At 42.0% G+C, this 26,332-nt stretch overlaps 1 protein-coding gene and 1 pseudogene across 7 annotated transcripts; one reads left to right on the top strand and one right to left on the bottom strand.

The window, feature by feature from the left end:
• Positions 1-141: 141 nt before the first annotated feature.
• On the bottom strand, positions 142-26,122 carry CCDC154 (coiled-coil domain containing 154). Of its 7 annotated transcripts, none has more exons than XM_051969416.1 (18): positions 25,995-26,122; positions 23,864-24,088; positions 23,393-23,582; positions 22,699-22,745; positions 22,076-22,171; positions 19,525-19,648; positions 11,811-11,912; positions 11,213-11,341; positions 10,799-10,920; positions 9,408-9,534; positions 8,399-8,536; positions 4,689-4,808; positions 3,488-3,564; positions 2,891-2,995; positions 2,229-2,346; positions 1,666-1,752; positions 916-1,103; positions 142-306 (listed from the first exon to the last, which is right to left on the bottom strand). In XM_051969416.1, the coding sequence occupies exons 2-18, from the start codon at positions 24,037-24,039 to the stop codon at positions 186-188; spliced, it is 2,067 nt and encodes a 688-aa protein (XP_051825376.1). In that variant the 5' UTR covers positions 24,040-24,088; positions 25,995-26,122; the 3' UTR covers positions 142-185. The 7 variants fall into 7 exon arrangements, with proteins under 7 accessions (XP_051825376.1, XP_051825377.1, XP_051825380.1 ...); XM_051969417.1 differs by having other exon boundaries at positions 1,666-1,746; positions 10,799-10,923; XM_051969420.1 differs by having other exon boundaries at positions 999-1,103; positions 10,799-10,923.
• Positions 11,931-17,708, top strand: LOC127545948 (60S ribosomal protein L9-like; annotated as a pseudogene).
• Positions 26,123-26,332: the final 210 nt, after the last annotated feature.

The raw sequence follows: 26,332 nt of genomic DNA on the forward strand, positions 1-26,332 counted from the left end.
TAATCTAAGCAAGTCACTTAACCCTATTTGCCTCAGTCTCCTTATCTGTAAAATGAGCTGGAGAAGGAAATGGTAACCACTTCAGTATCTTTGCCAAAAAACCTCAAATGGGGTCAGAAGCAAGTGAGTAACAAGAGTCAATTTCACATAAGAGAAAGCATTTTATTTCTAGGAAGAGAGGAAAGTCAGATCAATGAATAGGTTCCAGATCTGTAGGCTTCTCCACTAGGACCCCTGAGATGAAAGACTTTCCTTGGCCTTCCCTTAGCTAAAAGCTTGAGTAAAAGTGTTTTCCATTTCAGCCACCTGGCAACAGAAACACAGACTCATTGCATCCCTTCTGATTTATTCAGTCCTTACCACTGTGCAGCTTCTGATGTCAGATGTTTCTCTTGTCCCAGCACGTGTCCACTGAGGCAGCCTCTTCAAAAACAGAGCCCTAGGAGGGCAGCTGGCAACTTTGATTTTGAATCATTTGGTATCAAAGCTAGTACACCACCCTCGTCTGATCAGAGCATTTGTCTGGGCTCTCCCTCCCAGAAAAAAGCAGTTTATTCCAGCTTTGTGGCCTTTTGGATTTTCTCCCTTTTACAGTTCCCAAAGTATTTCTGTTATCAGAGCATGCTGCACCCAGAGTTCAGAGTATACATTTTGTCTCCCCTTATAATGTAAACTCTTTGAGGACAGGGACTGTTTCTTTTTTACTCTGTCTGTATCCCCATGGCAACAACAACAACAGGCACATAGTAGGTGCTTCTCAAATCTTGGCTCTGGCAGCTCCCTCCCCTTCAGAATTAAAAAAGGGATCACACAGGATTGCTCCCAGGATAGATTCAGATAAGGGCCCAGGAGTCCCAAACCCAAAGATAGCCTAGGTGTCTCAGCTTAGCATAATGGCCTAGGTCTCCTCCCTACCTCACTGCCTGATAAATGCCCCATCTGTTTATCTGGGTGACCTCGTCAGGGCCCACATCCTTGATAAAAAATCGTTGTCTCACAAGGGACATGAGCATTCTTTTGCTACCAAGCGTCAGGGTCCAGGGTCCTTCCTCACTCCATAGCTTCATCACATTCTCCCGGAGGTGAGCAATCTCTTCTACCCTCTGATGGCAGCAGCAGAGAGAGATATTAGAAGATTAGGATGCTGATAGGGTCAACCTGACTCTGGAGAGAGAAGGATGGTTGATGGATTAATTAAAGGAATGCCAGGAAACAAACAAAGAGTGGCCAAGATTAGGAAGAAAACTAAACAAACAGCCATTTATCTTCCCCTGAGTAAACTGCTCCAGTCAGCTGAAAGGCTCTTATCATAGGAAGACATTCTTCTTAGCCAAGATGTCTGAGGTGAGATTCTGACAGACAAGGTAAATGTGCACTCTGGGGCCAGAGGGAGTGGGAGAGTGAAGGCTAGTTAACCCGGCTCCTGGCCACCCTGAATCTGACCACCCTGGGGAAGGAAAGAGGAGGTCCGGGGACCCTTGTTTATTCTTTCTCCTTAGGGAACCCAGCAGGAAGAACGAATGAGGAATCCCTGGCCTGGAACAAGACACTTTTAGTTTCCACATAGCCTCCAAGACCAGAGTACATTCATCCTCTTATTTCTGTGGGACATTAAAGATTGAAACTCAGACAAACAGGGTTATGGTAAGGGGAGGTTCTTATTACCAGTTTGGTTTCAGTGTTAAATTTCAGGTTCTGTATGGTCTTGTTGTCTTGTATGTTGTTTTCCATCTTCATTATCTGACTCTGAAACTAGAACATACCCACCTATGGGCTATGATATGAAAAGCTCTAAATCTACCCTAAACCATAGATCTAAGGTGGGCCCTGCCCCAGTCTCATAGGGGAACTCTGGGGAAGCTTCTCCCTATTCTTTTACAAAATGAAAACAAAAATATTGAGTGGGAAACCTTCTTGGGAAGGTTGGGTGGGGCTAAGACCAAACTCAAGTTGCTCAGGCTGGCTCAGAGGTCTCAAAGAGGTATAATCAGCATGGAGATGAGGGGGTCTGTCATTTTAGGATCTATTTCCCTTGCTCCCATCCAGACTCTTAGCATCTGTCCACTCTTCCCATAAGGTTAAGTAACATGTGTGGACAGTCAGACCTCCCCTCCAGATTCCCTTGTTCTGTAGCCCTCCTTTAGCTGCTAATGGTCTGATACTGAGGGCCTGAGCAAGCAGAGGAGCCCGCTGATAGCTAGCACCGAGGATGCTGAGCCCTCCTGTACCGTAGTCAGCTTGCCCTGTATTTCCGCTATCTTCCTGTTAGGGTTGTCCTCCTTGAGCAGCTGCAGGGCAGAAAGCACTACTGCCAATTCCTGCTTCACTATCCTCATCTCATTTTTCCTGTGGACAAAGAAGGAAACATCAGCTGATGGGGCCCAGCCAGCCAGGCCCAGCCACAGGCACACCCTACACCTCCCTTCTGCAAGGAGCTGCTCCTGCTCCATCTCAGCGGGGCTGGGACGAAGGGAGCAGCTCCTTGGCTGGAGAGGGAACCAGGTCCAAGGCAGGGTTGTTGTGTCATTTGAGATCAGGAAGAAAGCCAGGGCTGGAACAGCCTTTGTTCCAGGTCCGGGAGGCAGAACTCAAAGCATAGATGGGCAGATAGACTAGCCTTTGAGGGAGCTCCTTGTTCTGCACTCTTACTGTGCCTCATTAGCACCAGGCTCTAAGCGCCTCCACAATCTGACAAATTCTGTGTTGATGTGAGTGGCAGTGGTGGAGTGAGTTCTTTGTATGAAGTGAGATCCTCAAGGACCACAACCGAACCTCTTCACGACCCCAAAATACAAATAACATCAGCAGGCAGAGAGAAAAGTGACCTAGGGGACGCCTCTAGATACTGAAACTTGAGGCAGTTCCCCTTCCATGGCCTCCCACTGGAGACCTTTGATGGAGAACAGGGATGGTTGACTGGAGAGAGGAAACAGTCCTGTATTGATGCAGGGGACTCATCTTTTCCAGGTCAGCATTTCTCAGATCCTCCATTAGTCTGGACAGAGCAATGGATTGGGGAGAAAGGACAAAAAAAAAAAAAAAAAAAGAAAAAGCAGAAGCCTTCGAATTCTCTCCCCTCTGAAATCGACACTGGGCAAGCTAGGAAATCATGATTCAGAGCTCTTTGTGCTGAGGGGAGGAAGGGAGGGGAGGGGAGGGGTGCCCAGCCAATCGAGAACAACAGGTAACAGAGGCTGAGCCTGGGTAGGCAGTTGACTTGGATCTGACGCCAGCTCCAGCCATCAGCAATGGCCTGTCAACACGCTCATTAAGTTGCCAGGTGACTGAGGCTGAGGGAGGGTGGCAGAGAGCACCCTGGGGGTGCTAGAGGGGAAATTCAGAGGCACAGGCAAACACAGGATCATGTGTTTGAGGGGGAGATCCAACAGCAGCCCACCCCGGTGGAGCACAGGAGTACCTCTTTTCTGCCACTAAAGATCCCAAGGGCTTCCCCAAGTCCTGCGTGGGGATGTGGAAGCTTCCTTACCGGGTTCTGCTCTCAGTGATTATTTTCTGATCAGAGTCATTTCTGTGGAGGAGACACCTGTCATTCACATCTCCTATCTGAAACACAATAGGAGGAGACCAGGCAGGGCAGGCCCACGGTTAGTCATAGGCGCTTCTGAGGGGAACAATTAGCTGCATTTCTAGCTGGAGATCCCAAAGTTCTGAGCTCAGGAGCACCCCAGCTGTTTTTACATCACTTCTTAAAATCTCCAGCAGAGACACAGTCATTTAGATTGCCCACTGTCTCCTGATTTTGTTCCCTTCCCAGTGTTTCTCTCTAGTCCTGCAGTCTCCACCACCACTGAAAGTGTGTCTGCCTCCACAGGATACACAGTGCTACAAAGTCATTACTACTTTGTAGAGCCAGAATTAGGAATTTTTTCAAAAAGGATAAAACTGGTGAGGCAAGAATATCTCAACAGTGGAAGGCCAAACGACACAGTCCAACCACAGATGCATCAGGAATATGCAACTGTGGGTTCATTAGGGCAATCTGACCCTGGACCCCAGACCCCACAGGTGTCGGGATAAGATCTAACTCACAAGGGCAGTCACTAAGGGATATAACATCCCTCTGTAGCCCACCCCACTCAGCACCATTTATAATCACAGATGCTCATGGAAATCAACAGAGAAGGAGAGGAAAAGAGAGAAATGTAGGAGGGAGAGACAGGATCATAAAACCAACAGATGCAGAGTAGAAGAAGCTTGAGAGGTCCAATTCCTCTCCTCTTTATTTTAGAGAAGAGGAAACTGAGGGCCAGAAAGTGGAAAATGACCCAGGATCAATCACACAAGTGATAAATTGCAAAGCCAGGATTTATTTAAACTCAGGTCCTCTGACTCCAAATTCATCTTCACTAGTAGGCAGGGAGGGAGAAAGGCAAAAATGAGTAGAGAAAAGAGTGAAGGAGGATAGGAGGGAAGCAGTGGAGAAAGATGAGAGACAGAAGGGGAGACATAATGGTGGGATATAGACAGGAGAGAGGGAGCAAAAACAGCAAAAAAGACCAAAATATCCAGACATGGAGATGGGGGGAGGAGGTGTCAGGGAGAAAGGGGAAAATAAGCAGAGAAGGTTCCAACCCATTTATCTCCACAAGCTGACTTTTCTTTCAGCCAGAGCCATTCTAAGGTGAGGGAATGATAGAAAAGGAATGTTTCAATGTTCCAGCACTAACCTGCTTAAGGAAGCTTTCTACTTTCTCTTGTAATTCCTTAAGATGCACTATGGTTTCGTTCTGCCACTGAATGAATTTCTCTAGTGCTTTTTTCTCCTCTTCCGAACACTCCTTCCTTGCCTGAAACACAAGACCCCCACATACACACCCTGGGTGAAAGTCTGGGCTCTGGAAGTGTGAAGAATTGGTTTTGTGTCAGAGGCAGAAAGAAAAGATAGGATACCGGTTCATGGGGACCAGAAAGGTGCCCCTGGTAGTTAGGGTTATTTTTTTTAAAAATCACTATGAAGAGCTGTTGGGCCTGTATTTCAGGCCCCTGACTAGAGACTCCAGTGAAGAAAAAATCTTCCTAAAACAACAGGAACCATACAAAGAAGGTCTATTGGTTCCTGAGCCTGACTTCTACCTTTTCTCTATTTTATGCCCTGAAAAGTGTCTCCAAGTTTCAGCCTGGAAGAACCAGAGATTTACTTTTTTCCCAATAGTATTTTATTTTTCCAATACATGTAAAGATAGTTTTCAACATTCATTTTTGTAAGACTTTGTGTTTCGAATTTTTCTCCTTCCCTCCTCCCTCCTCTGATATAGGTTAACTTTTAAACATAATTCCATATTTGTCATGTTGAACAAGAAAAATGAGACCCAAAGGTGGGTGGGGGAGAGAAAAAAAATAAATAAAAAGGTGAAAATAGCCCACATTCATTCTTTACAGTTCTCTCTGGATATGACTGACATTTTCCATCTCAAGTCTAGTGGAATTTCTTTGAATTATGGCATTGGAGAACCAGAAAATTAAAAAGAAGGATCAGGGCATTTGTGCCAGTAGGTCAGGATATATCCTGATAAGGGAAATCTGAGGCAAGGACAGACAGAAATGCCCCACCAAAAAACCCTAGTCTGACCTCAATACTTCCTCCAAGAAACCTTTCCTCATCCTCTAGATCAGTAACAATTTTGCCCTTAAAATTTCACATAACTTTTGTTCAAAACCTCATTCATTCATCATTGCTGAATCAAATATTATAGTCTCTGTGTGGCTATCTTATCTCTTTGGGAGGGATCAAAAAACACATTTTATTTAAACTTTTCATAATTTAGATAAAAATCTTAGCTTTATCTCTTCCAGAGCCTGCCCCAATGCTCTTCATATAATAAGCACTTAGTAAATGTTGAGTTTGATTTTAGATTGGAATTGTCTGACCCTGGTACAGGGTGAATGTGGAATCCTGGAGGTACTGTACTTCATCTCGGTGATCCAGCCCTACTCCTCAGAGCAATATGGTGTTGGGGGAGTTGTATCTTAGAGCAGAGAGGCATCTAACATGATTGACTTCTTCTTCCCCTTCAGCTTATTAAAATTGCACTGAATCAAGAATATTTTTTAAAAAATATCTTCTATGTGCAGGATTTAGTAAAACATCTTGTAGGGAGATGGGGGAATACAAAGATGACAAGGATAATGGCCCCTCCCTCATAGACCTATAGTCTACAAGAGAGATGAGACACATACATGAATATCTGTAAATGTGACATCACTTTCCATTGCTCTACAGGATTCCTATTCTCTTATAAATAAACTTCCCTCTTTCCTCATTTCCTTCCTTCTCGTAGGACAGTTCACCTCCTCCCATTATCTGAAATTAGGTTTTCCTTAAAGAACACCAACATCTCCAATTTTCCTCTGAAATGCTAACAATTGTTTCTCTTCAACACTGTTATATGCCCACCTTTTATGATTTATGTTCCAAACACATTGGACTTTTTACAGTTCCCAATCTCATCCTATTTTCTGTGCAAATGTCATCTCCTGTATCTGAAATGTTCTCTCCCCCACATTCGTACTGAAATATTTCCCTTCTTTCAAAGCCAAACTTAGTTTACTATCTCTATCATGAAATCTTTCTCTGTTCAAGAAATCCTGCCTCAATCTCTCACCACCATCATCAGCAGCACCATACTTAATTTTGATATATTTATGTTTTGTCTCATTACAATTATTTGTGGGTTTTGGCTGTTTTTTTTAAGATGGATCTTTCTAGCTTATCCAGGGTAGAAATACAGCTATTATAATAAATATGGAAATACATATAGAAAAACTGCACATGTTAACATACAATTACTTGCAATCTAGGGGAGGGGGTGAGGAGAAAGGAGGGAGAAAAAAATTGCAACACAAGATTTCGCAAGGATGAATGTTGAAAACTATCTGTATATATTTTGAAAATAAAAAGCTTTCTTAAAAAAAAAAAAAAACAAGAGACACAGCTGTTACTCTTAGGCCAATCTTCATCAGTGATCTAAGCACAGAAGCGCTGGCCTATTCTGGAATGCTTTCTAACCTGGGCTGGTTTGCGACTCCTTAGGCAGCTCACCCTTTGGTGCTCGAGTTACATCTAGTTGGATTTATCCCTATGGTATCTCAGAAATCCTGAACTCAATTTTTCAGCCTCCACCTTCCCAGTAACAGGGAATAGATGTGCACCTCACCCCTGTAGCTCACATTGTGAACCCACAAGTATTTTAGTATGTCTTTGTATCCTGAGCAGGCCTTAACATATAATAGATAATAATAGTCCCAAGGAGAAGAAACATGATTTTGGGGGTCTCTGAGATCGTGGGGTTACCAGAGACCCCAGTCTCACAAAGTAGAAAATGCCATCCCAAGTGCTCAGCACTGTCCATAAGCAAGGGCAGAGGCCAAGGGGATTGTTTTAGGCTCTATTCTAGCTCAGAGCTATTGCCCACTGGCCTGACTCATCAGTATAAGATACTCTATATGAAGCACTGGACAAAAAGGCTGTGAATGACTATAACCTGCACACGGCTCCTATATCATGCTGTAGGATTGGTCATCTGGTTCGGAAGAATTAAGAATGAAATCGGAAACTTGGGCCATGAACATAAGCTCATGACCACTTGTGCAGAGCAGAGGCCGGGAAAAACCCTTAGTCAGCCATCCCATGGCTCTCGTTGCCTGCTTCCCTTTCACATTACTTTACCTCATCGATCAATTAAGAAGCACAAAGGTCTCAAAGTCTAAAACTGGGAGTACAGATAGCTGATATTGCCTTGCTTTTCCCTCAGTCAACATCCCAGAGCTCTGGCAAGGTAAGGGAGCATTCCTAAGACCCTCAGAAAAAAGGCATCTCTCCCTGCACAAAATCAGAAAGTTGGAAAGCATCCATGGTGATGCCATCAACCCACTACCTCAATATAGATGCAGGTGAGCTGCCTTAGGATGCTTCCCATTCCTAGCTGGCTAGGGAGAATGTCTTTTAATCCGTCTCCTTTGGACTTAGAAGTCTTGAGGGTGGGTTTTCTCCTTTTCTCCTCTCTACTGTGAATGTTAATTTGTCATATAATTACTGATTTGGAGAAGGCATTTGGCACTAAATGTAGGAAATGGGTAGGAGAAACTGATCAAGCCTGCCTAAGTAAAATTCCTAAAAGTCAAGAAAGAACCCTCATTTAAATGTCTATTTGAGAGGCCCTTACATAGGGGAATAGACACAGCAACCCAAAGAACAGCATCCTCTGCTAACGTGGCTGACTGAGAGGTATCAAGACCAAAGACCTGGTTGGGGCAGGGAGTGAGGGTGGGGGGGAGGAGATGGGGTATCTGCCCGAAATAATTTTCCATTCATACAAATTTATCTTATCATCCATAGGGACATCTCTCTAGGCTCTCAAGTCCCTCACCAGGGACTTACCTCAGACATTTTCAGGTTCAAGGTCTGTTCCTGAAGGTCAAATTTCCAGCTCAAAGCAACAAAATGGTCACTTAAGTCTCTGACTTCCCTGACCAACCGACCAATGGACTCTTCCAAGACCTGACTCTTTTCTTGGATCTGGAATAACATTTGACATGATTGATTACCCAGGATTTTTCTAAAGACAACCAGCCACATAATGGAGAAAGTCACATGGGCTGAGAGAAAAGAGAAAGGGATAGGTTAGGTTACAGACTTTAACAAAGGCTCCCCTCAGGAGTCATTTAATCTAATATCCTCATGTTACAGATGAGGAAACTGAAGCCCAGGGAGCAGAAGAGATTTGCTCAAGATCACATAAAATGTCTTCAAAATGCGATTTCAATCCAGATCTTCCCTCTTTCCACTTTACTATGTTATCTCCTATTGTCTCCTGGGTAAAGCTTTATATTCCAAAGCTCAATCAGTATGTTCTCCAACACAATCTTCCCTGAGCTCTGGAGAAAACAGCCCCATGCCCTAGAACTGGAAGAGACTTTAGATCAAGTGCAAGCTCTGCATTTTACAGAAAAAAAAGCTGATTCCCAGAAGGTTCATTATTTTACCCAAAGTTCTACAGCTAGAAAATATGAGGCAGGATCTAAATTCAAGTTCTCTGATGCTTTGTGTCTGTCTATGGGACTATTTAAGAGACCCAGCCACCTCTACCACCCATCTTCCCCCTCCCCAAAATGTGACCAGGAAGGAAAGTTAAAGTTGTATGGTTACTGCAATTGGTTAAGAAAATAAGAGAAGAGCAAGAGAGCCTGGAGAATGCCTTAGATCCTGCTTGTGCTGAATTTCTCTCCCTCTCCCACTCTCTTTTAGTTTTCTTTTTCTCTTTTTCGAGCTATTTTTTTCTTTCTCCTCTTTCTCTAGCTTTTTCTCTCTCTTCTTCCCCCTTCCCTCCCCTACACACACACACACACACACACACACACACACACACACGAGTTTCATCCCAACCTACCTTTTCCAGTTCACTGCGAGCTTCCCGATGTGCATTGTCAAAAGACTCCCTGACAGCTGAAATGTCATTCTGCAGTTTCATGGTAAACTTCTCCACACTCTCCTTCTCATACTGCTCCTGAGCTTCTCTGAGGACAACATCACAGTACAGAGGAATCTAAGCACCCTTGGAAATATTCAAGATTCCCATCACTATTGTGATTAGTGTGCCTTGGTGGGGTGGGGAGGAGAAAGGAGGAGGTGGTGCTGGAGCCCTGGGCTTGACTACTATCTCAGATTTATCATGGGATCATACACTCAGGGCCAGCAGGGCTCTGGAACCCATTCTCCCACTCTGTCTCAGGCCTATCACCATCATTCAGATTTTTATGAATTCATGGGATTAAAGATTTAAAGCTAGATGGGCCTACAGACAATGAAATACATTTGTGCAAATGGCAAATTATCTTGTGCAACTTCCTTCCTACATTCTACCCAGGGTCTTTAGTCTTAACGGGTGCTTCCAAGTTAGCAAGGCACTCTGTTCTTTGGGTTGCTGTGCCAACTTCTGCTGTGTTCATTGGAGGGAACTTAAGAGTAAAGGACAAGGCCCTGAGGTCACCTAGCTCAACACTCTCAGTTTTACAGGGGGGAAAACTAAAACCTGGAGAGTCTGTATGATTTCCCAGAGTAAACGAGTCAGATTCCAAAGTATATGCTCTTCCCATTATCCCATTTTGTCACTATCGTTCGGATTTTTATTAATGCGTGGAAACAGATTCAAAACTTTAAGATGTAAAGATTCAAATCAGAGATCTAAGGGCCTTAAGAGACCATTGATTACATCCTCTTCATTTTACAAGTGAGGAAACTGAGGCACAGAGAAGTTAAATGATTTCCTCAGGGACATACAACTAATATCTGAGAAAGCATTTGAACCTACTTTTTCCTGATTCCAAATCCAGGATTGTATCCACTAAACCATGTGGTTTCTAACATTTCTCTAGCACCTTTCTAATGACTTCTCAGTAAGCCAAGCCTGGGAATAGAAGGAAATGTCAGCAATCAAGCCCTATTAGTGCCAAGAGTCCCCAAAACGGCACTTTAGTTCAGGGATTCTTGGTGCTGATGTGACTGGGCTCTAGTGACAGGTAAGGAGAACCACCAGCCAACAAGCTTCCTGAAACTTTGAACACCTGGGTTAGGAGGGCTGTTTTCCAGAGCAAGGATTAGGGGAAGGAGAGTACTTGGAATGACAAGGCAGACAGATCTGGAAAGATGTCTTAGAACTTCAGCTCTCTGACCAAGGAGGGGAAGGAAGCCAGCCCCACCTCTGGGGGATGAGGCTGCCGGCGATTTATTCATTCATTCACTCCCTCCAGAAGAGGAGCTCGAGCTCCAGCCCACACCCACCTGTTCTTCTGCTCTGCCTGCAGGACCCTATTGAGTGATGTCTGGTTCTCTCTCACAAACTCAGTTAACTGGATGACTGCATTGTCCAGGGCTCGACACTGGTCTAAGAGACGAGACTCTTCCTGCTGTGTTGGTTGGAGGAAGCTCAGAGCGGGCCGAGGCCCAGTATTTTGAACCAGGTCCCCTGACAACCCCACTCACCTGGCTGCTGTGGAGGCCTCCGCTAAAGTTCCCTTCTCCCAGGTCTGCCTAGATGTCTAGGGCGTGACTACCCTCCTCCCCAGAGGACACTGCAATCTAGGGAGATGCTGGCTCTGTCTGGGCTGAAGTACTTGGCCAGAGCCAGAACCGGGGTAGTGCCCTGGGAATGTGGCCTTTGGGCTCTGTCCTGCATGTCAGGTACAGACAACAAACCTCTTGCTGATGCTTCAGGCTTCGGAAATGGTCTTCATTTAGCACCTGGATTTTCTGCCATTTCACCTCCAGTTCTTCCCAGAGGTTCTTCTCAGATTTGAGTCTTGTATTCTCAGAAACTTTCATTTTCTGCAGCAAGACATTACCGTTCCTCCCACTCCATAAGAAGCCCGAGGACTCCTGTGTCACTAAGAGGCTGCTTTCATCTCTGCTCATTTCTTGGAGCCGGCTCTTCCCAGGGGAAAGCCTTTGGGCCAGTGGATTCACTGCCTAGCTGGACCTGTCTCTACTGATCTCAGCCAGCCTCTTAGATCTGGCCTGAAGGGGAACCTTTCATTGTTTCTAACACCATACTGAGAGGAGTGGGCCCAATCTTGCTGGCCCAGGGTGCCCAGACTGCTTAGGTAAGGGATTTGGATGGGTAGCTGGTAGCACTCCTGTTTCCACATCACACTCTGGACCCAAAGGGACAGAGATGTGGGTCCGGCGAAGGAGGAGGAAGGCCTAGAAGCCATTCTGGGGTGCTGCTTGGGAATGCCTTTTAAAGCGACTGCCAGTGCCCTGGGGAACCCACAGGCCAGGAGCAGCTCCCACCCACCTTCTCAATGGCCATGAAGTTTTTCTGAAGGTGGCCACAAAGCTTGGCTTCTCTTTTCAGGAATTTGAGACTCATCTCCTCTCCAAGCTGAAGTGCCTGAGCCTACGGGGAAATGCTGCCATGAGTGCCAACCCTAGGAAAGCAGGAAGTGCAGGTGCATCAGTGAGGGCAGCCTCCTTCAGGGATGTCAGAACCCTCGGGCTGGAAGACCACACGACTGAGAGTTGGAAGGGAACTCAGAAAGCACCACGTCAGCCAGGGAGGGGATACCATTCTACACAGGGGACTGTGATTCTTAGCTCGCTGGGGCCCTTAAAAAAAATCGGCCTCCTCTGACTATGGGTACCCAAAGTATAAACTCAAAAAAGGCAAGAAGAAAAGCAGTGACATCAGAAGATTTAGATTTTAATCCCAAATTGGGATTTGGGGCAAATTATTTCCTTTCTCTGGGTGTCACTTTGCTCTTCATTATAATAACCAAACCTGACCTTGGAGAAGAGGTAAGAAAATGCAACAGTAAAATGAGGGGAATGGCCCATTCAAGTTCCTTCCAGCTTTTGGGTCCAGCTTTGGGATGACTGATACTACATATCACAATAATAATCACGTAGAATTCAGGGATGATCCATGAAACACAAAACAAATTCAGAGCAAGCTAATCATAACCAAGACTAAGAGGGAAGGGTGGAACAACACTACCAGGAGACACTGACCGAAGCACAGACAATGTTGGCTGCCTCTTACTCTAATATGCTGGGTAACTCCTACAGCCCAGACCCTGCCAGCTCTGTTGTATCCTAACTGTGATGGCCTCCAGTGGACAAGCACCTACCTGTGCAATATCCAACTAGCTAGGAGTCTAGTCTATCTCTACATCCTTCCAGCTTAAAGACCTTTGTTACAGTACAGAAACTTAGCTAAAAACTCAACAGAGAACTGGCAGGGCAGGTAGAAGAAGGGGTTTCAAAAGCTCGAGGACTGAGTTCTCCTGGCATCAATCAAGCGAGACCTGAGTTGGGAGGATATTAAAAGCTAGAAATAGTGACCTTAAAGAGCAATCAGCCTTTTCATGGTACAGATTCAGCCCAAGATGACAGCAATTCAGTATTAGAACTGAAATGTAGGCCTCCTGGCCCCCAAGTTCAGAGCTTTTTCCTCCTCAGATCAATATGTGACAGCTGTGTGCTACTCACTATCGCAGAGCAGAATGCAGCAGTGACAGGATCAGGAGGGGAAAGGGCATCTGGGGCATCAGAGATAACGGGAAGGGACTTTGCTGAGCCTGAGCACTGTAGCCATCTTTCCCCTTTTTCTCTGTCACCGACGGACATAATGCTGGCCTTCCCTGCCTGGGGAAAAGGGACAGTGACATCTACTAGTAATGCTGTGTACCAAGTTCAAAGCATTCTGGGCCCTGGAGCCACAAAGATTCACCTTCCTGAGTTCAAATCTGACCTCAGACACTCACTAGCTGGGTGACCCTAGGCAAGTCACTGAACCCTGTTTGCTTCAACTTCCCCATCTGTAAAATAAGCTGGAGAAGGAAATGACCAGCACGCCAGTATCTCTGCCAAGAAAACTCTCCAGTCCCAGAGTCAGATATGACAGAAAAGCAGCTAAATAAGAGAACAACAAAGACCCAAATCAGAAGAGTTTCTGAGAAAGCCCCAGGTCTGGACAAAGAGCCCAGGCCTCTTTATAAAGTGAGCAACTCAGCAGCTTCTCCCAATATCCAACACTGACGACTTGTTCAGTCTCTCTCCCCATACCTGGAGTTCCACATGCCTCGGTGCAGCCGTGATCCTGACTTCTCAAAGGGTAATGAGAAAGGAACACCACTGATACTTGGCAGCTGAACTATCGGCAAACAAGTACTGTGTCTTTTAGTATTATCAGAGGGTAGCTGAAAGCTTTCCCTGTGGTGTAGTTCTTCAGACAAGCCCCGTGAATATGGTGATGATACCTGAAGTCCAGGGTCACTATTTGCAGAAGTGAAGAGGCTGCATTGCAAAAATTCACATCTATGATCTCTATTACACTTCTCTCTAGGGGAAGTTCAAGCATCCTAGCTTGATTCTCATTGTCCAAGTTTGCCTAAAAAAGCAGGGCTTTTTCTATTCAAAACTCCTTTTTATCTGAGAAATTTTTATGTGACCCCAGGAATATATGTATATAAACCCGTGTCAGACATTTGCTAACAGCAAGCCATAATTTCATGACACCACATTCAGTTATATGACTCCATATGGGGTCACAACCCACAATTTAAGCAACTTTGCAATTTTACAATTGCAAGTTTACAAAAACTCCTCAAAATCTAGAGCAAGTTGAGATCCTTTATTTTTTCCTGTATTGGACTCTTCTTCAGTAAAACTATTCCCATTTCACAGGTGGAGAAAATAAGATAAAGAGAGCTTAAATCATTTGGCAAAGTTACAATAAAACCAGAAAGAAAACCTTTGGCTTAGCAGCTGGAACACAATTCATTCAAGAAGCATTTCTTAAGTACTCACATATGCCAGGAATTGTACCAAGTACTAAAGATATGAAGAGAAGATGAAATTCTCTGCCTGCAGTAGTTACTTGAGGTATATAAGATGCCCTGGAAGATGGGCAGCAAGGCCCAGCAGTTCTGAAGTTCTCCATCAATTTGGGGAAGGGAAGGACAGGCATGGAGACATGTACATAGATACGTAAATAGAAATATATATATATATATCATTAAAGTATATTTATCTATCTATAAAACAAAATATCATATATATCAACAAAGTAATTTTGGAGGAGAGGGAAAGGGAACAAGTATTTATTAAGCAGGCATTGGTGCCAGGCACTGTGCTAAGTATCTTACAAATATTTCATTTGATTTTCACAAGAGATTTAGGGAATAAGTGCTGCTATTATCTCCATTTTTCAACTGGGATGGGAAAAGAAGTAACAACTGAGGGGATCAGCAAAGAAGACTTCTAATGCTGGTACTTGTGCTGACATTTGATGGGAGCTCCAGATTCTAAGAGACAGGAATAAAGAGGGAGAGCCTTTAATGGACAGAGAACAGCATGCATTCAGAGACATAGAATTGTCATAAATAGCAAGTGATAAAGTGGCCAATTTGGATGAAGTATGGAAAGGGGAATAATGTAAAACAAGTCTAGAAAGATAGGCTGGAGGCAGATTGTGGAGCTTTAAAAACCAAATAGAAGAAATTTTTGTTCTTTCCTAAAGGCAACAGGGAACCACTGCAACTTCTTAATCAGGTGAGTGTTCTGATCAAAGTTGTACTTTAGGAATATCATTATGACAGCCGTAGAGATGACTGAATGGGAAGAGCCTTGAGTCAGAAAACTAATTAGGAGATTATAGCAATAGTTCAGGTGAGAAGCAATGAGGGTCTGGAATTGGGTACTAGCTTTGAAGAGAATAGAGAAGAAAGAGAGATGAGAAATATTGTGGAGATTGAATGGTTAGGATTTGACAATGGCCAGACAAATGAAAATGAGAATAAATAATAGAGAACTACTCCAAAGTTATGAAGCTCAGTGCCTGAAAGGACATGCTTTGGATGCAAAGAGGGAACATTAGGAGCAGTGAGTTTAGAGGAGAAGGCAATAAATTCTATTTTGGACATAATTGTGTTCAAAATGTCTATGGAACATCTAGCTGGAGCTCCTTGAATACAGGCATTTGGAACTAGAGTATAAAAGAAATGAGGTCGGAATATTTAGATTTGGGAGCAATCTAGATTGAAAACAGTATTGTTCAGGACAGAGATGTAGGAGTACAACCAAGAAGAAAGTACATCATGAAAACCCAAAAAGAGGGTATCTAGGAGGAAGGACACCTGATAAATGGAGACCGGAGGAATGAGCAAACTTCCTATAGAAGAATGTTTTGTTTTGCTCGCTATACATTGGAATGATATGAAGAAGTAGGGCATAGAGTAGATACTAAAATGGTGAAAAGAACTGGGAAAGTTTGAAAACTTTATCTTTAACACATTTGATGGATTTTTGTGAGATTGAGATTGAATATTTGTATCTTCATGTTCTCATGGAGAAGTAAGTCAGTAAAACTGTTTCAAGTTTCAATTAAAGTAGGTGAGATTTTGGTTGAATAATAAATTATTTCTTGATGTTCAAGGATATCAAATCACAAAGGGAATTTCCATCCTTTAAGAACTTCATAAAGAGAAGACAACATAAAAAAAAAAGAGAGAGAGAGAAGACAACACACTTATATATCCTGAATAATTGCTGACATTCACTAATCTTGAGGTGTGGTTTTTTGGTGGGGAGAAGAGGGTCAGAACTGGTTGCTCTGAGGACCTTCTGGCTTGGGAATTATGAATTTTATAATCATAGAATCACAGAATTAAAAGTTGCCTCATAGATCAGACCCGAAGAAGAATCTCCTCTACAATATATGAACAAGTAGTCTTTGCTTGACCTCAAACAAATAAACCACTGTGGATTCAGTCACATCTTTCCTCTCTTGCCCTTGTGCAAAAAAATTTTATACAGATTTTTCAAATCTATGTGTAGGAAAGGAATTTGTTTATTTCTATAAATACTTCACCTTATTAGATTTGTTTGAGCCTGTCAAGTTCTTTCTGAATCTTGACTCAATCATCCAAATGGGTTTGTGATCCTCATGGCTCTGTGCTATTAGCAGTCTGGGGTAAGCATGCTGTCAATGCTTTTATCCAGGTCAATAACTAAAATGTTGAATAGCATAGGACCAAGCACAAATTCCTGGGATGCTTCCTTCCAAAACACTAATACTTATTTTTTTGGGGGGTGAGGGGGTCTCCTCATTCAACTCATTCTGAATCTCCCTAATACTATGTTCTAGTTCACATCTTTCAAAACATTTTCAAACATTTTTAAAAAGAATAGCATGAGAGAATTTGCCAAATATTTTTCTGAAATCCAAGTAAACTAAATTTATAGCATTTATTTTCCAGTCTATTGAAAAGGTAAAGAAATGGCATCAAAATAATAAATTCTTGATGAAGTCATGGTGGTTGTTGCTACTTTTTTTTTTTTTTAACATTCTCCCTTTTCTAATATTCCATAACCAGGCTTTTAGTAATAAATCAAAGTGAAACTTATTGGCTTCTTACTCTTTCTTTTTTAAATAAGACATTTATCTGTCTTTAGTGACATAGCTTCCTTTCCATGCTTAATCTCTGGAGAGCTACAGTCAATGATATTTGAATCATATCCAGAATGTTTTTCAGCGCTCTGGAAGGTAGTTTGTCGGGATTCGGTGACAAACTCATTAAAGGTTACTAGGGCTTTTTGTCCTATTCACTTCTAGAATGAAGCAATCAAATTGTCAACAGCCCAGAAAACATTGCTGTCTTTCTCAAGGGTTGAATGGTTATTGTGAAGGGGCCCAGAAGAATCCTCTGTAGGGATTTCAACCATAGCAACATGGAGCTCGGTCTCCTTAGAAAGAAGAAAAAAGGACTCCAGTGGACAAGTGATGGGGAAATCAAAACTTACAGCCATGCACACAATCTGCAGTCCCAAAGTCACATATTAAATTTGATCAAAGGCATTAATTACTCAGTTACAAAATGAAATCTGAATATGCTCACTTAGTCATCAATGTTGCTATTCAAGAGCATATTCAGACTTCATTTTGTAACTGTCAAAATCAGAAATTTCTGGGGTGAAAAATATATATCTGAAGAACAAAGCATGAGACCAAGTATTGCCTGTGCTGTTTCTTAAGCTCAAAAATATGTGTTACTTCTTTAAGGAAGTGATATTGAACTTGAACTCAGTTGCTCTGATCCAGCAGGCTTCCACAGTCAAAAACAAGAACATCAGAAAATTTTTGAATGGTATCTATATTTCTGACAAAGGCACTGTGCAATAAGCTGATGAATAAGTTGGAAAAGATGACAAAGACAATATCCTGAGGAATTAATACATGTCAAAATAAAAATACTTTTGTCATTTGGGGAAAAATTATTAGGGAGCTCCCTTATCATATTCTTTCTCTTTGGTTTAAAAATTCTATTGGTCATTTTTGTCTTTGTTGGAGAAAACAGAAACAAAGCATTGAATAGTTGTGGTTTCTTCATTGCTTTTATCTCAACCATCTGAGACATAGTCCCATTCCTTCTTTGATCCTCTTTTTTTCCTTTTCAGGCTGCTAAATAACAAAACCAAAACACAAACTTTTTTGTTCTCCTTAATAAACTTCATTAGCTTTATCACTTCTCTAATGTTATTCTTATAGAACCATGCATTATATCTGTATTTCTCCACTGTTAACTGCTTTTTGCTTCTATCTTTGGTTAAATCTCAACTTCTACATTGTTTGACGAGTTTCCTGTCCATCTCCACTGATTTTTTTTAGGCAACTTCATTTTATTTTTTTTTCACATCACTGAAATTGATTTTTTTTGTGTGTGTGTGTTTTCAAAATTTCATTCTTGAGAATTTCCAATTCCTCAGCAGCTAATTTCTCCTTACATTTTTCTCTGAATTCTTGGAAATCTGCCCTCCTGAAATCTAAGATGAATATAGAACCATGTCTACCATTCCTCACTTATTCTGTTGTCAGTTTTGTGATGGCATAATCACATCCCCCAAGATTCCTATTATTCCTATTTTGCGAACCAGTTTGCCCTTCCTGTTGTCAGGAATCTAGATCTAGAATAGCAGTCCTCTTCATTTGTTTCTATACCTTTTGAAGGATCAAGTAATAATTAAGCAAATCAATTAAGCAAATTATTTGCTGCTCTATAAGAGACAGAAACAGAGAGATAGAGACACACACAGACATACAGAGACAGAGAGAGAAAGGGAAGAGCGGACAGAAGGAGGAAAAGAAAGGGGGTGGCAAAAGGGAAAGAAAGAGGAAGGGAATGAAAGAGCACACATGTGGAAATAAAGGAAATTCCCTATAATTACTATATAATGCTTCATTATTAAGTCTGTAATCTTTCTTCTAAACTACTTAGCTTCTTAATTTTTTAAAATCAATACCTTTTACTATTACATCACATTAATTTTCAAATATATTTTTCCCTCCTACCCCCTCCACAGAATGCTATCTTTGTAATCAATAATAAAAATAGAAAAGAAAAAAAAAAACAGAGTGAATGGTTCAGAAAAATCAATACACCCAAACATGACCAATAGTATCTGTAATATTCCATACCCTCCATAGTCCCCTATCTCTGCAGTGAAGGAAGGTGCTTTTTCTCAACTTCTCCAAAATCTAGTTTGGTAATTATAATTATAGTGTTCAGTTTCATTTTATTTTTCTTTCCATTTATATTTGGGTAGCCATTGTGTATATTGTTTCCTTGGGTTCTGCTTACTTTACTCTGAATCAGTTCATTTAAGTCTTCTCAGGCTCCTCTGGAACTCTCATATTAATTATTTCTTACAGTAAAAGAATATCCCATGATATTCACGGACTAGCTTATTTAACCATCCCCCAAAGAAAGAGTATTTGTTCTGTTTCCAATTCTTTGCTACCACAAAAAGTGCTGCTGTGAATATTTAACTACATACACCTCCTTTCTTTCCATTGGGATAGTCTGTTAATCTTCCCAGGTCCCCCCACTCCTCTTCCACAAACCTGGCTCTTTTCAAATTTCTGGTTCAAAGCAGCCATCTCCTCAAACTAATCGATTCCCTAAGGAGAACTGGAGAAGAGAGAGGCAGCCAGTTATCGGCTCCTGACTGACCTGTATCCCAGCAATATCCCGACTAGTTCGGCAGGCACTCTCTTCTTGGCTCTGCAGCAGAGTACTGCAGGCTGTTTCCCGCCCCTCAGCTTCTTCTTTTAGGTCCCCATTCAGCTTATCCAACCTATAGGCAGCAAGCATGGTGTATAGAAAGAACATTAGTGTCAGGAAATCCCAGAGGATTAATACTTATTGGCTCTAAAAGCATAGATAAGTACTTTAACTTTCTGAACCTGTTTCATTATCTGTAAAATGGACTTACCTAAGGTAAGTTTGTTTAAATGGAAAAATGCTCACTAGTCCTGAAGTAGGATCGTAAATATAAGATTGATAGGGTTCACAAGTTTTCAATCTTTCAAGGAAAATGTCTTCCCACTTCCTTATCCTAAACATGAGGCTTGACTGTAAATAGGATCATTCCACCTAAAAGCTAGAAGGAGTTCTGACAACATACTAACTAGTATGTTTAAAGCATGGGCCTTTCTCAGGTTAGGATGGATAAGGACAGAACTTTAACACATCCAAATCTCCATCTTGTAGAGTATGTTGGTATCTCTTTAAGCCTGCCCTCATCTGACTACAAAGATAAAAAAGAAAAACAGTCCCTTCTGAACCCTCCTCCCCTGTTTTAAAATTCCAGTCTCCATGGCATAAGCCAGTATCAAGATTAATTAAAGAAAGGGCAAAGTAAGCTTTGTGATGACATCAATTCCAAGCACAGAAATTTCCCAGAGGCTTCCTTCACGGCCCTCTTCAGTCTGGCTCCAACTAAACTTTCTAGCCCTTTCTTATACAATTGTTTTCTACTTACTCAACACATCTTAATTAAACTGAATTACTACTCTGGTGAAGGTCCGTATTTCTCTGTTAAATTATTTTTGTACAGTTGTTTTTGGGTTGTGACACCATTTGGGGTTTTCTTGGCAAAGAGAGTGGAATGGTTTGCAATGTTTTTCTCCAGTTCATTTTACAGAAGAAGAAATAAAGGCAAGCAAGGTCATTTATGACTTGCCCAGGATCATACAGCTATTAAGTATCTGAGGCCAGGTTTGAACTCAGGAAGAGTTTTCCTGACTCCAGGCCTGGTCCTCTATCTACTGGGCCACTTAGCTGCATTCTTCCTCCCCAACACAATTTTGCAATTATCCCTTCCACATTGCAGGTATAGGTTGGACTTAACGGCATGGTATCTCCATGATCTGAAAAATATGAGTATAAATTTTTGGTCCTTCCTTCATACCAGAGAAGTCTGAAATCTTTCTTGTATGGGGTATTAAATCTTATTGTAAAATTTGGATTGGTATTATTCAGTAATATATATATATATATATATATATATATATTTATACATACACACATATATATATGCATATCTATATATAATGCATTTTTGAGTTTCTAAACTTTCTGTCTTCTGCTGGTTTTGCTTATTGTCTACAGCTCCCACAAAACTCCCCCAAAATTCCCATTTAATTTCTTATGCTGACTTATGATATACCATCTTGGTCAAAGAAAGCCAGATGTGGAAGGGATAACTGTAATACTGGTTTCCTTGTAATCTGTCTGGTCTTTCTTCAATTTACTCCAATCTATTCTTCACATAGTTTCTGGAGTCATCTTCTGAATGCACCCTTTTGAATATGCCATTTCTTACTAAAAAGCGTTCACAGGCTTTCCACTGTCTTCCAAAAAAGAAACACAGACTTCTGATTTTGCCCCATAAACACTCTTCTCACACTAATGTTGGTCACATACTCTATGTGGCCAACAAAACTTCATTTCTCTCTACTACGTTCTCATCCCACTCTCCCCTCTTCTCCTTGCTTTTGTTTCTGGTTTGAGTCTGGACTGAAGGCTTCCTCCCCATGTTTGTTAGAAGCCCCTCTCCTTCCTTTAAGGCCCAAGGAGGTGCCATTTCCTCTATGAAGTCTTCTCCAGCATCCCACTGTCTCCATATAAAAGTGAGCCTTCCTTCCCATCTCAGATTTCTCTTAGCATCTTCCCTGAATCCTCTCCTCTACACCTACTGTTTGTGTACTTGTCTTCTCTCCATCACCTAATATGGGCTCCTTGACAACAGGGTCTCTATTCCATTTATTTTGGAATCCCTAGCATCAGCATATAGTTGGTACTTCCCAACTGTTTAAACAAAACTCAATCTGGTGTGACTCTACAGTTCTATCCTTCTCTTATACTACTCGCCTCCATGCAAGTCTCCTTTCATTGATCAACAAATCTTTATTGATCATCTATAGCACGCTGAACCACTTCAGAAGACAAAAATGGAGAAGATATGGTTCTTGGCCTCTACAAGCAAGGAGAAGAGTTTAAAAATGTGAAAAATAAAACCATAAATGACTTATGTAACAGTTCTAGAAAACATATACAAAAAATTATGGAATAAGGCACACAGACCAAAACAATTATACCAACTCAGAGGGGAGAGATCTCACGATGGATTGGCAGGTCAAGGAAGCTATTAGTGAACATATACATCAGATAAGCTAAAAGAGTCTGGAGGAGGAAAAGAGGAGGAAGGAAACATGCATACCTGAGGGTTAGTTCTGTCTCAAAGTTCTTCTTTTCTGTTTCCTGGAGAGCCTGTTTCCGCCTAACTTGGGTTAGGGCATCTCGGACCTCCACCAACCTAGGATTTAAATTGTCCTCTACTTCTGAGAGCCCCGACTTCCTCTCCCCCCCTACCTGGTAGTACAGGTCTGAGGGGGAGACTAGGCAGCTGCCCAGATCCCCATCCATTTAAGGACAGAAAGGGTGAAGACCTTGCTTGCAGAGCTTGAATGTCACTGGCTATTCTGAGGAATTCTTCTTGGGCAATGTGAAACCCCTGAACTTCCTGGAGACCAAGTCAACAGGACTGATGTGTCAGTAGATGACATTACTTGAGTCACAACTTGCCTTAGAGAATAGGTTACTCAGGGGAGGTTCATGGGGGAAGTCCTAGAGTACCTTTCCTTCTGCAGAGGAGCATCTCTGCTTTAGAAAAATAGAGGAAGTGCTCTTGAATCAAAAACAACAGAATCCACCCCGTCACCCTTCTTTAGTGCCAAAATCCTTGTCCTGGAGTTGTTTGGGAATATTATATTGCTCCCAAATCTGTCCAATAACTATGTGGGTTGTTAAGGGAACGATTTCTGGACATGAGGAAACACGTACCTTTTCTCCATCAACTCCATGTGACTCTGACCTGTAGCACTGGAAGGCTACAAAGAAAATGATTTGAGCATTGGATTTTGTTTTTGGTTTTTGGGGAATTTATCCAGGCCTTCTATTATGATCCATGGTGACTGACAACTGGATAATGGGAGCCAAAACTTCACAGCCCAGGAAACTAAGCCAGAGATAGGAACAATTTGTGGATAAAAGAGGGTTATTTTTCTAGGGCTCTAAGACTGGATAAGTGGGAATTTGGCCCTAGGGAAGATATCCTGCCAGTGAGCCAGAACTTCTTCATTTGTACAATGAAAGGTATGGGATAGATGACTGCTAAGCTTCCATTGAATTCTAAAGTTTGATTTAATCATTATAGCTGTCCCGTTTATTTAATGGAAGGGTCAGGAGATAGGTACAAAGCGGTATAAAGAGAAAAGGCAGGATTCCAAAAAAAATAAGTTCAGTTTAGGGAAGAAAGGAGGACAAAGGAGAAAAGGGAAGAAATTTACTTCCTAGCAAAACATTCTGCCACATAGTGAAATCCTGGGGATGTCATGACAAGGGAAAGACCAAGAAAAGACAGACAAAAAAGATAGGACTACCTATTATCAGTTTGCCAGCCTCCTACCACTACTCCCGCAGTTCACACAATAAGAAAGTATCTTCGAAAGGAGTAGACAGTGGGCAGCTGGCTCACCTCACAGGCTTCCTTCTCTGGTATTCTGGTAAGCTGCTTCACTTCATCACGGATCAGCTCCAGCTCAGAGTCTTGCACCTGTATCCGAGCCCGGATCTGGAGCAGCTCCCTCAACAAACTCAGAACAGCTTGATCTGAACGCTCCTTTTGCCCTCGAAGGCAAACCACTTCAGCTTGCAGATCTGCCACCCTTTGATACAATGGCAGAGTGGTCAGAGGAGAGATACACACAGAGGCAGGGAACAAGGGGAGGAGACAGGCTATTTACCTATAGGAAGATCTAACTAGGAAGGGTAAGCATTAGAATCATAGTCACCTGAGTCTACCCAGAAAAAGTATAGGGGATATGATTTAAGGAGTCTACCGCTAGTCAGAATCCCACCTCCAAAAAAGAAAGAGTAATTCTGGGCTCAAGCACCTTAAGGAATTGGAAAGTAGTTCTAAGTGATGAAACAAACTTCGGGTACCTACCACTGTTCTAATTGCTTCCAGCGTTTAGGAGAGTCTTGTTCAACGGTGAATTTAGAAGACCCTCTGAGGCTATACTCAGAACTATCAGAGATCTCATCTAGAATCAGAGGTTCTGAAATCCTCAGACCATCTTCGAGGAGCTGCCCCAGGTCCCCTAGAGTGACTGAGTTGCTCATAGTGACAATGGGGACTCAGGTCTGACTCCGTACTGTCGGACACTCAATCCTATGGTAAGGAAAATACAAACAAGTCTCTGCATTCAGGAATTCAACAAATGAATCAACATACCTTATCCCTGGAGAAGGGTCTTCCCTTGCCTTCATGATTCTCTATTGGGGATTTTCAAGCAAAGACTGAATGATCATTTATTGAGGATGTTGCTGTAAGACTCTTTTTTCCAGATATAATTTGGACCTGTTGGCTCCTAAGGTTCCTTCCAGGATAGGAAATAAAACACTGCCTTTGTAGTTTCAAAAATGTGCCTACTAATGTAGGCACCTATTCATGCAAGAATGTAAAAATGAAATATTTCCCGCCTTTAAAAAAAGAAAGGTCTTTTCCAAATAGGAAATTCTGTGACTGGCAAGGAGATCCCTGAAAACCAGAATGTATTCTGAACTTTCTAGTCTCTGTACAAAGAAAGAAGCTGATTCTCATCTGCTTAGACTAAATTCTCTGAAAAGGGATCTCCTCAAACCATTGCTTCCAGCTCTAAGAAAATAAATAAATAGCCCCTTCCTTTATGGCTTACAAAGTATTTTTTTTGTACCTACATTATCTTATCTGATCTTACGAGTATGTGAAGTAAATAGTGCTTTATTCTGTTTTCAGATAAACTGAAGTTTAGAAATTAATTTATTCCAGACAACATGGACCAGTTAAATGGCTGATACCAAATTATTTCCCAAAGTTGGATCATACCTGCCACTAACCCCCATTTGGCACTGGATTCTGAGAACCTAGGTAAAAATCCTGACTCTGGTGTTTACCTATAAAATTTTAGGTCAGATACTTAAAAAATGAGGGAGTTAAAGAGATTTTAAAGAAGGGAAAGAGACCTGTATATGCAAGAATGTTTGTGGCAGGTCTCTTTGTAGTGCCCAGAAACTGGAAACCGAGTGGATGCCCATCAATTGGAGAATGGCTGAATAAATTGTGGTATATGAATGTTATGGAATATTGTTGTTCTGTAAGAAACGACCAGCAGAATGATTTCAGAAAGGCCTGTAGAGACTTACACAAACTGATGCTGAGTGAAACAAGCAGGGCCAGGAGATCATTATATACTTCAACAACAATACTATATGATGATCAATTCTGATGGACGTGGCCATCTTCAGCAAAAAGATGAACCAAATCAGTTCCAATGGAGCAGTAATGAACTGAACCAGCTACACCCAGTGAAAGAACGCTGGAGATGACTAAGAACCATTACATCGAATTCCCAATCCCTATATTTTTGCCCACCTGCATTTTTGATCTCCTTCACAGGCTAACTGTACAATATTTCGGAATCCAACTCTTTTTGTACAGCAAAATAACTGTTTGGACATGTATACTTATTTTGTATTTAATTTATACTCTAACATAGTTAACATGTATTAATCATCCTGCCATCTAGGGGAGGGAGGGGAGGAAAGAGGGGAAAACTTGGAACAAAATGTTTGGCAACTGTCAATGAGGTAAAATTAGCTTTTTTAAAAAGCTATTATAAAAAAAAAATGAGGGAGTTAAAACTATATGGCTTCTCAGGTCCCTCCCAGTTTTAGAGTTACAATGTCCAGACTAAAGCTAACCTTTAGTCTTCCTTACTAAATTCCAGACATTGAAATGGACCCCTTCTAATATATTTAGAGACAAAGAGCTTGGGACAAGGGCAGAAATGTGAGACTTCATTGGCACTTCTTCATCCAGACTCTAAAGACTATATCCACACTGTCTGATCCTTTCATAGCGTAGAGATGGGCTCTGGGACAATTACTCTTTCCCCATAGCTTTCTAGCATTACTCAGGACATCTCTTGGCTTTGAACCAGATGACTATTAGGGTAAACTGTTGAGGGAGGGAAGGGAACCCTAGAACAAAGAGCCATCCCATTCTCCCCCTCCCACCTCATCCCTCAGGGGTTTACCAGGTCTGGGGAAGAAGGGAAAGGGAGGCTGGCTGAGGCAGTTGAGAGAGCTTGCTGAGCTGTCGGATAATAGTGTCCTTACATCTTGCCTTCACAGGGAACCTATCTAAGCAGTGGGAACTGATGTAAACTTGTTCCGGAACTTTCCCTTCAACTAGAAACTTATGACCTCACTGCCCAACTGTCACTCTTAGAATCAACCCCTCATCAACCTTTCTCTGCCTATGCACAAAAACCCAAAAACTGGTAGACAAGTCAAGGAGCAACAGCAAATAATCCTAAAAAAACCTCCCTTTTTCAGGAGTGGATAAATATGATGTCTGAGCATACTATGCTTT

The sequence above is a fragment of the Antechinus flavipes genome, chromosome 1 (genome assembly GCF_016432865.1).
Source record: "Antechinus flavipes isolate AdamAnt ecotype Samford, QLD, Australia chromosome 1, AdamAnt_v2, whole genome shotgun sequence".
Taxonomy (NCBI): domain Eukaryota; kingdom Metazoa; phylum Chordata; class Mammalia; order Dasyuromorphia; family Dasyuridae; genus Antechinus; species Antechinus flavipes.

Bases quoted from the DNA above. Each gene is read 5' to 3' on its own strand.
- CCDC154 (XM_051969415.1), bottom strand. From the start codon at position 24,039: ATGAGCAACTCAGTCACTCTAGGGGACCTGGGGCAGCTCCTCGAAGAT. The intron at 19,649-22,075 runs GTATGCATGTTT...TGCTGCCTATAG, and splicing joins GAGACAGAACTAACCCTCAG to GTTGGATAAGCTGAATGGGG. The intron at 8,537-9,407 runs GTAGGTTGGGAT...ATGTTATTCCAG, and splicing joins CTCGCAGTGAACTGGAAAAG to ATCCAAGAAAAGAGTCAGGT.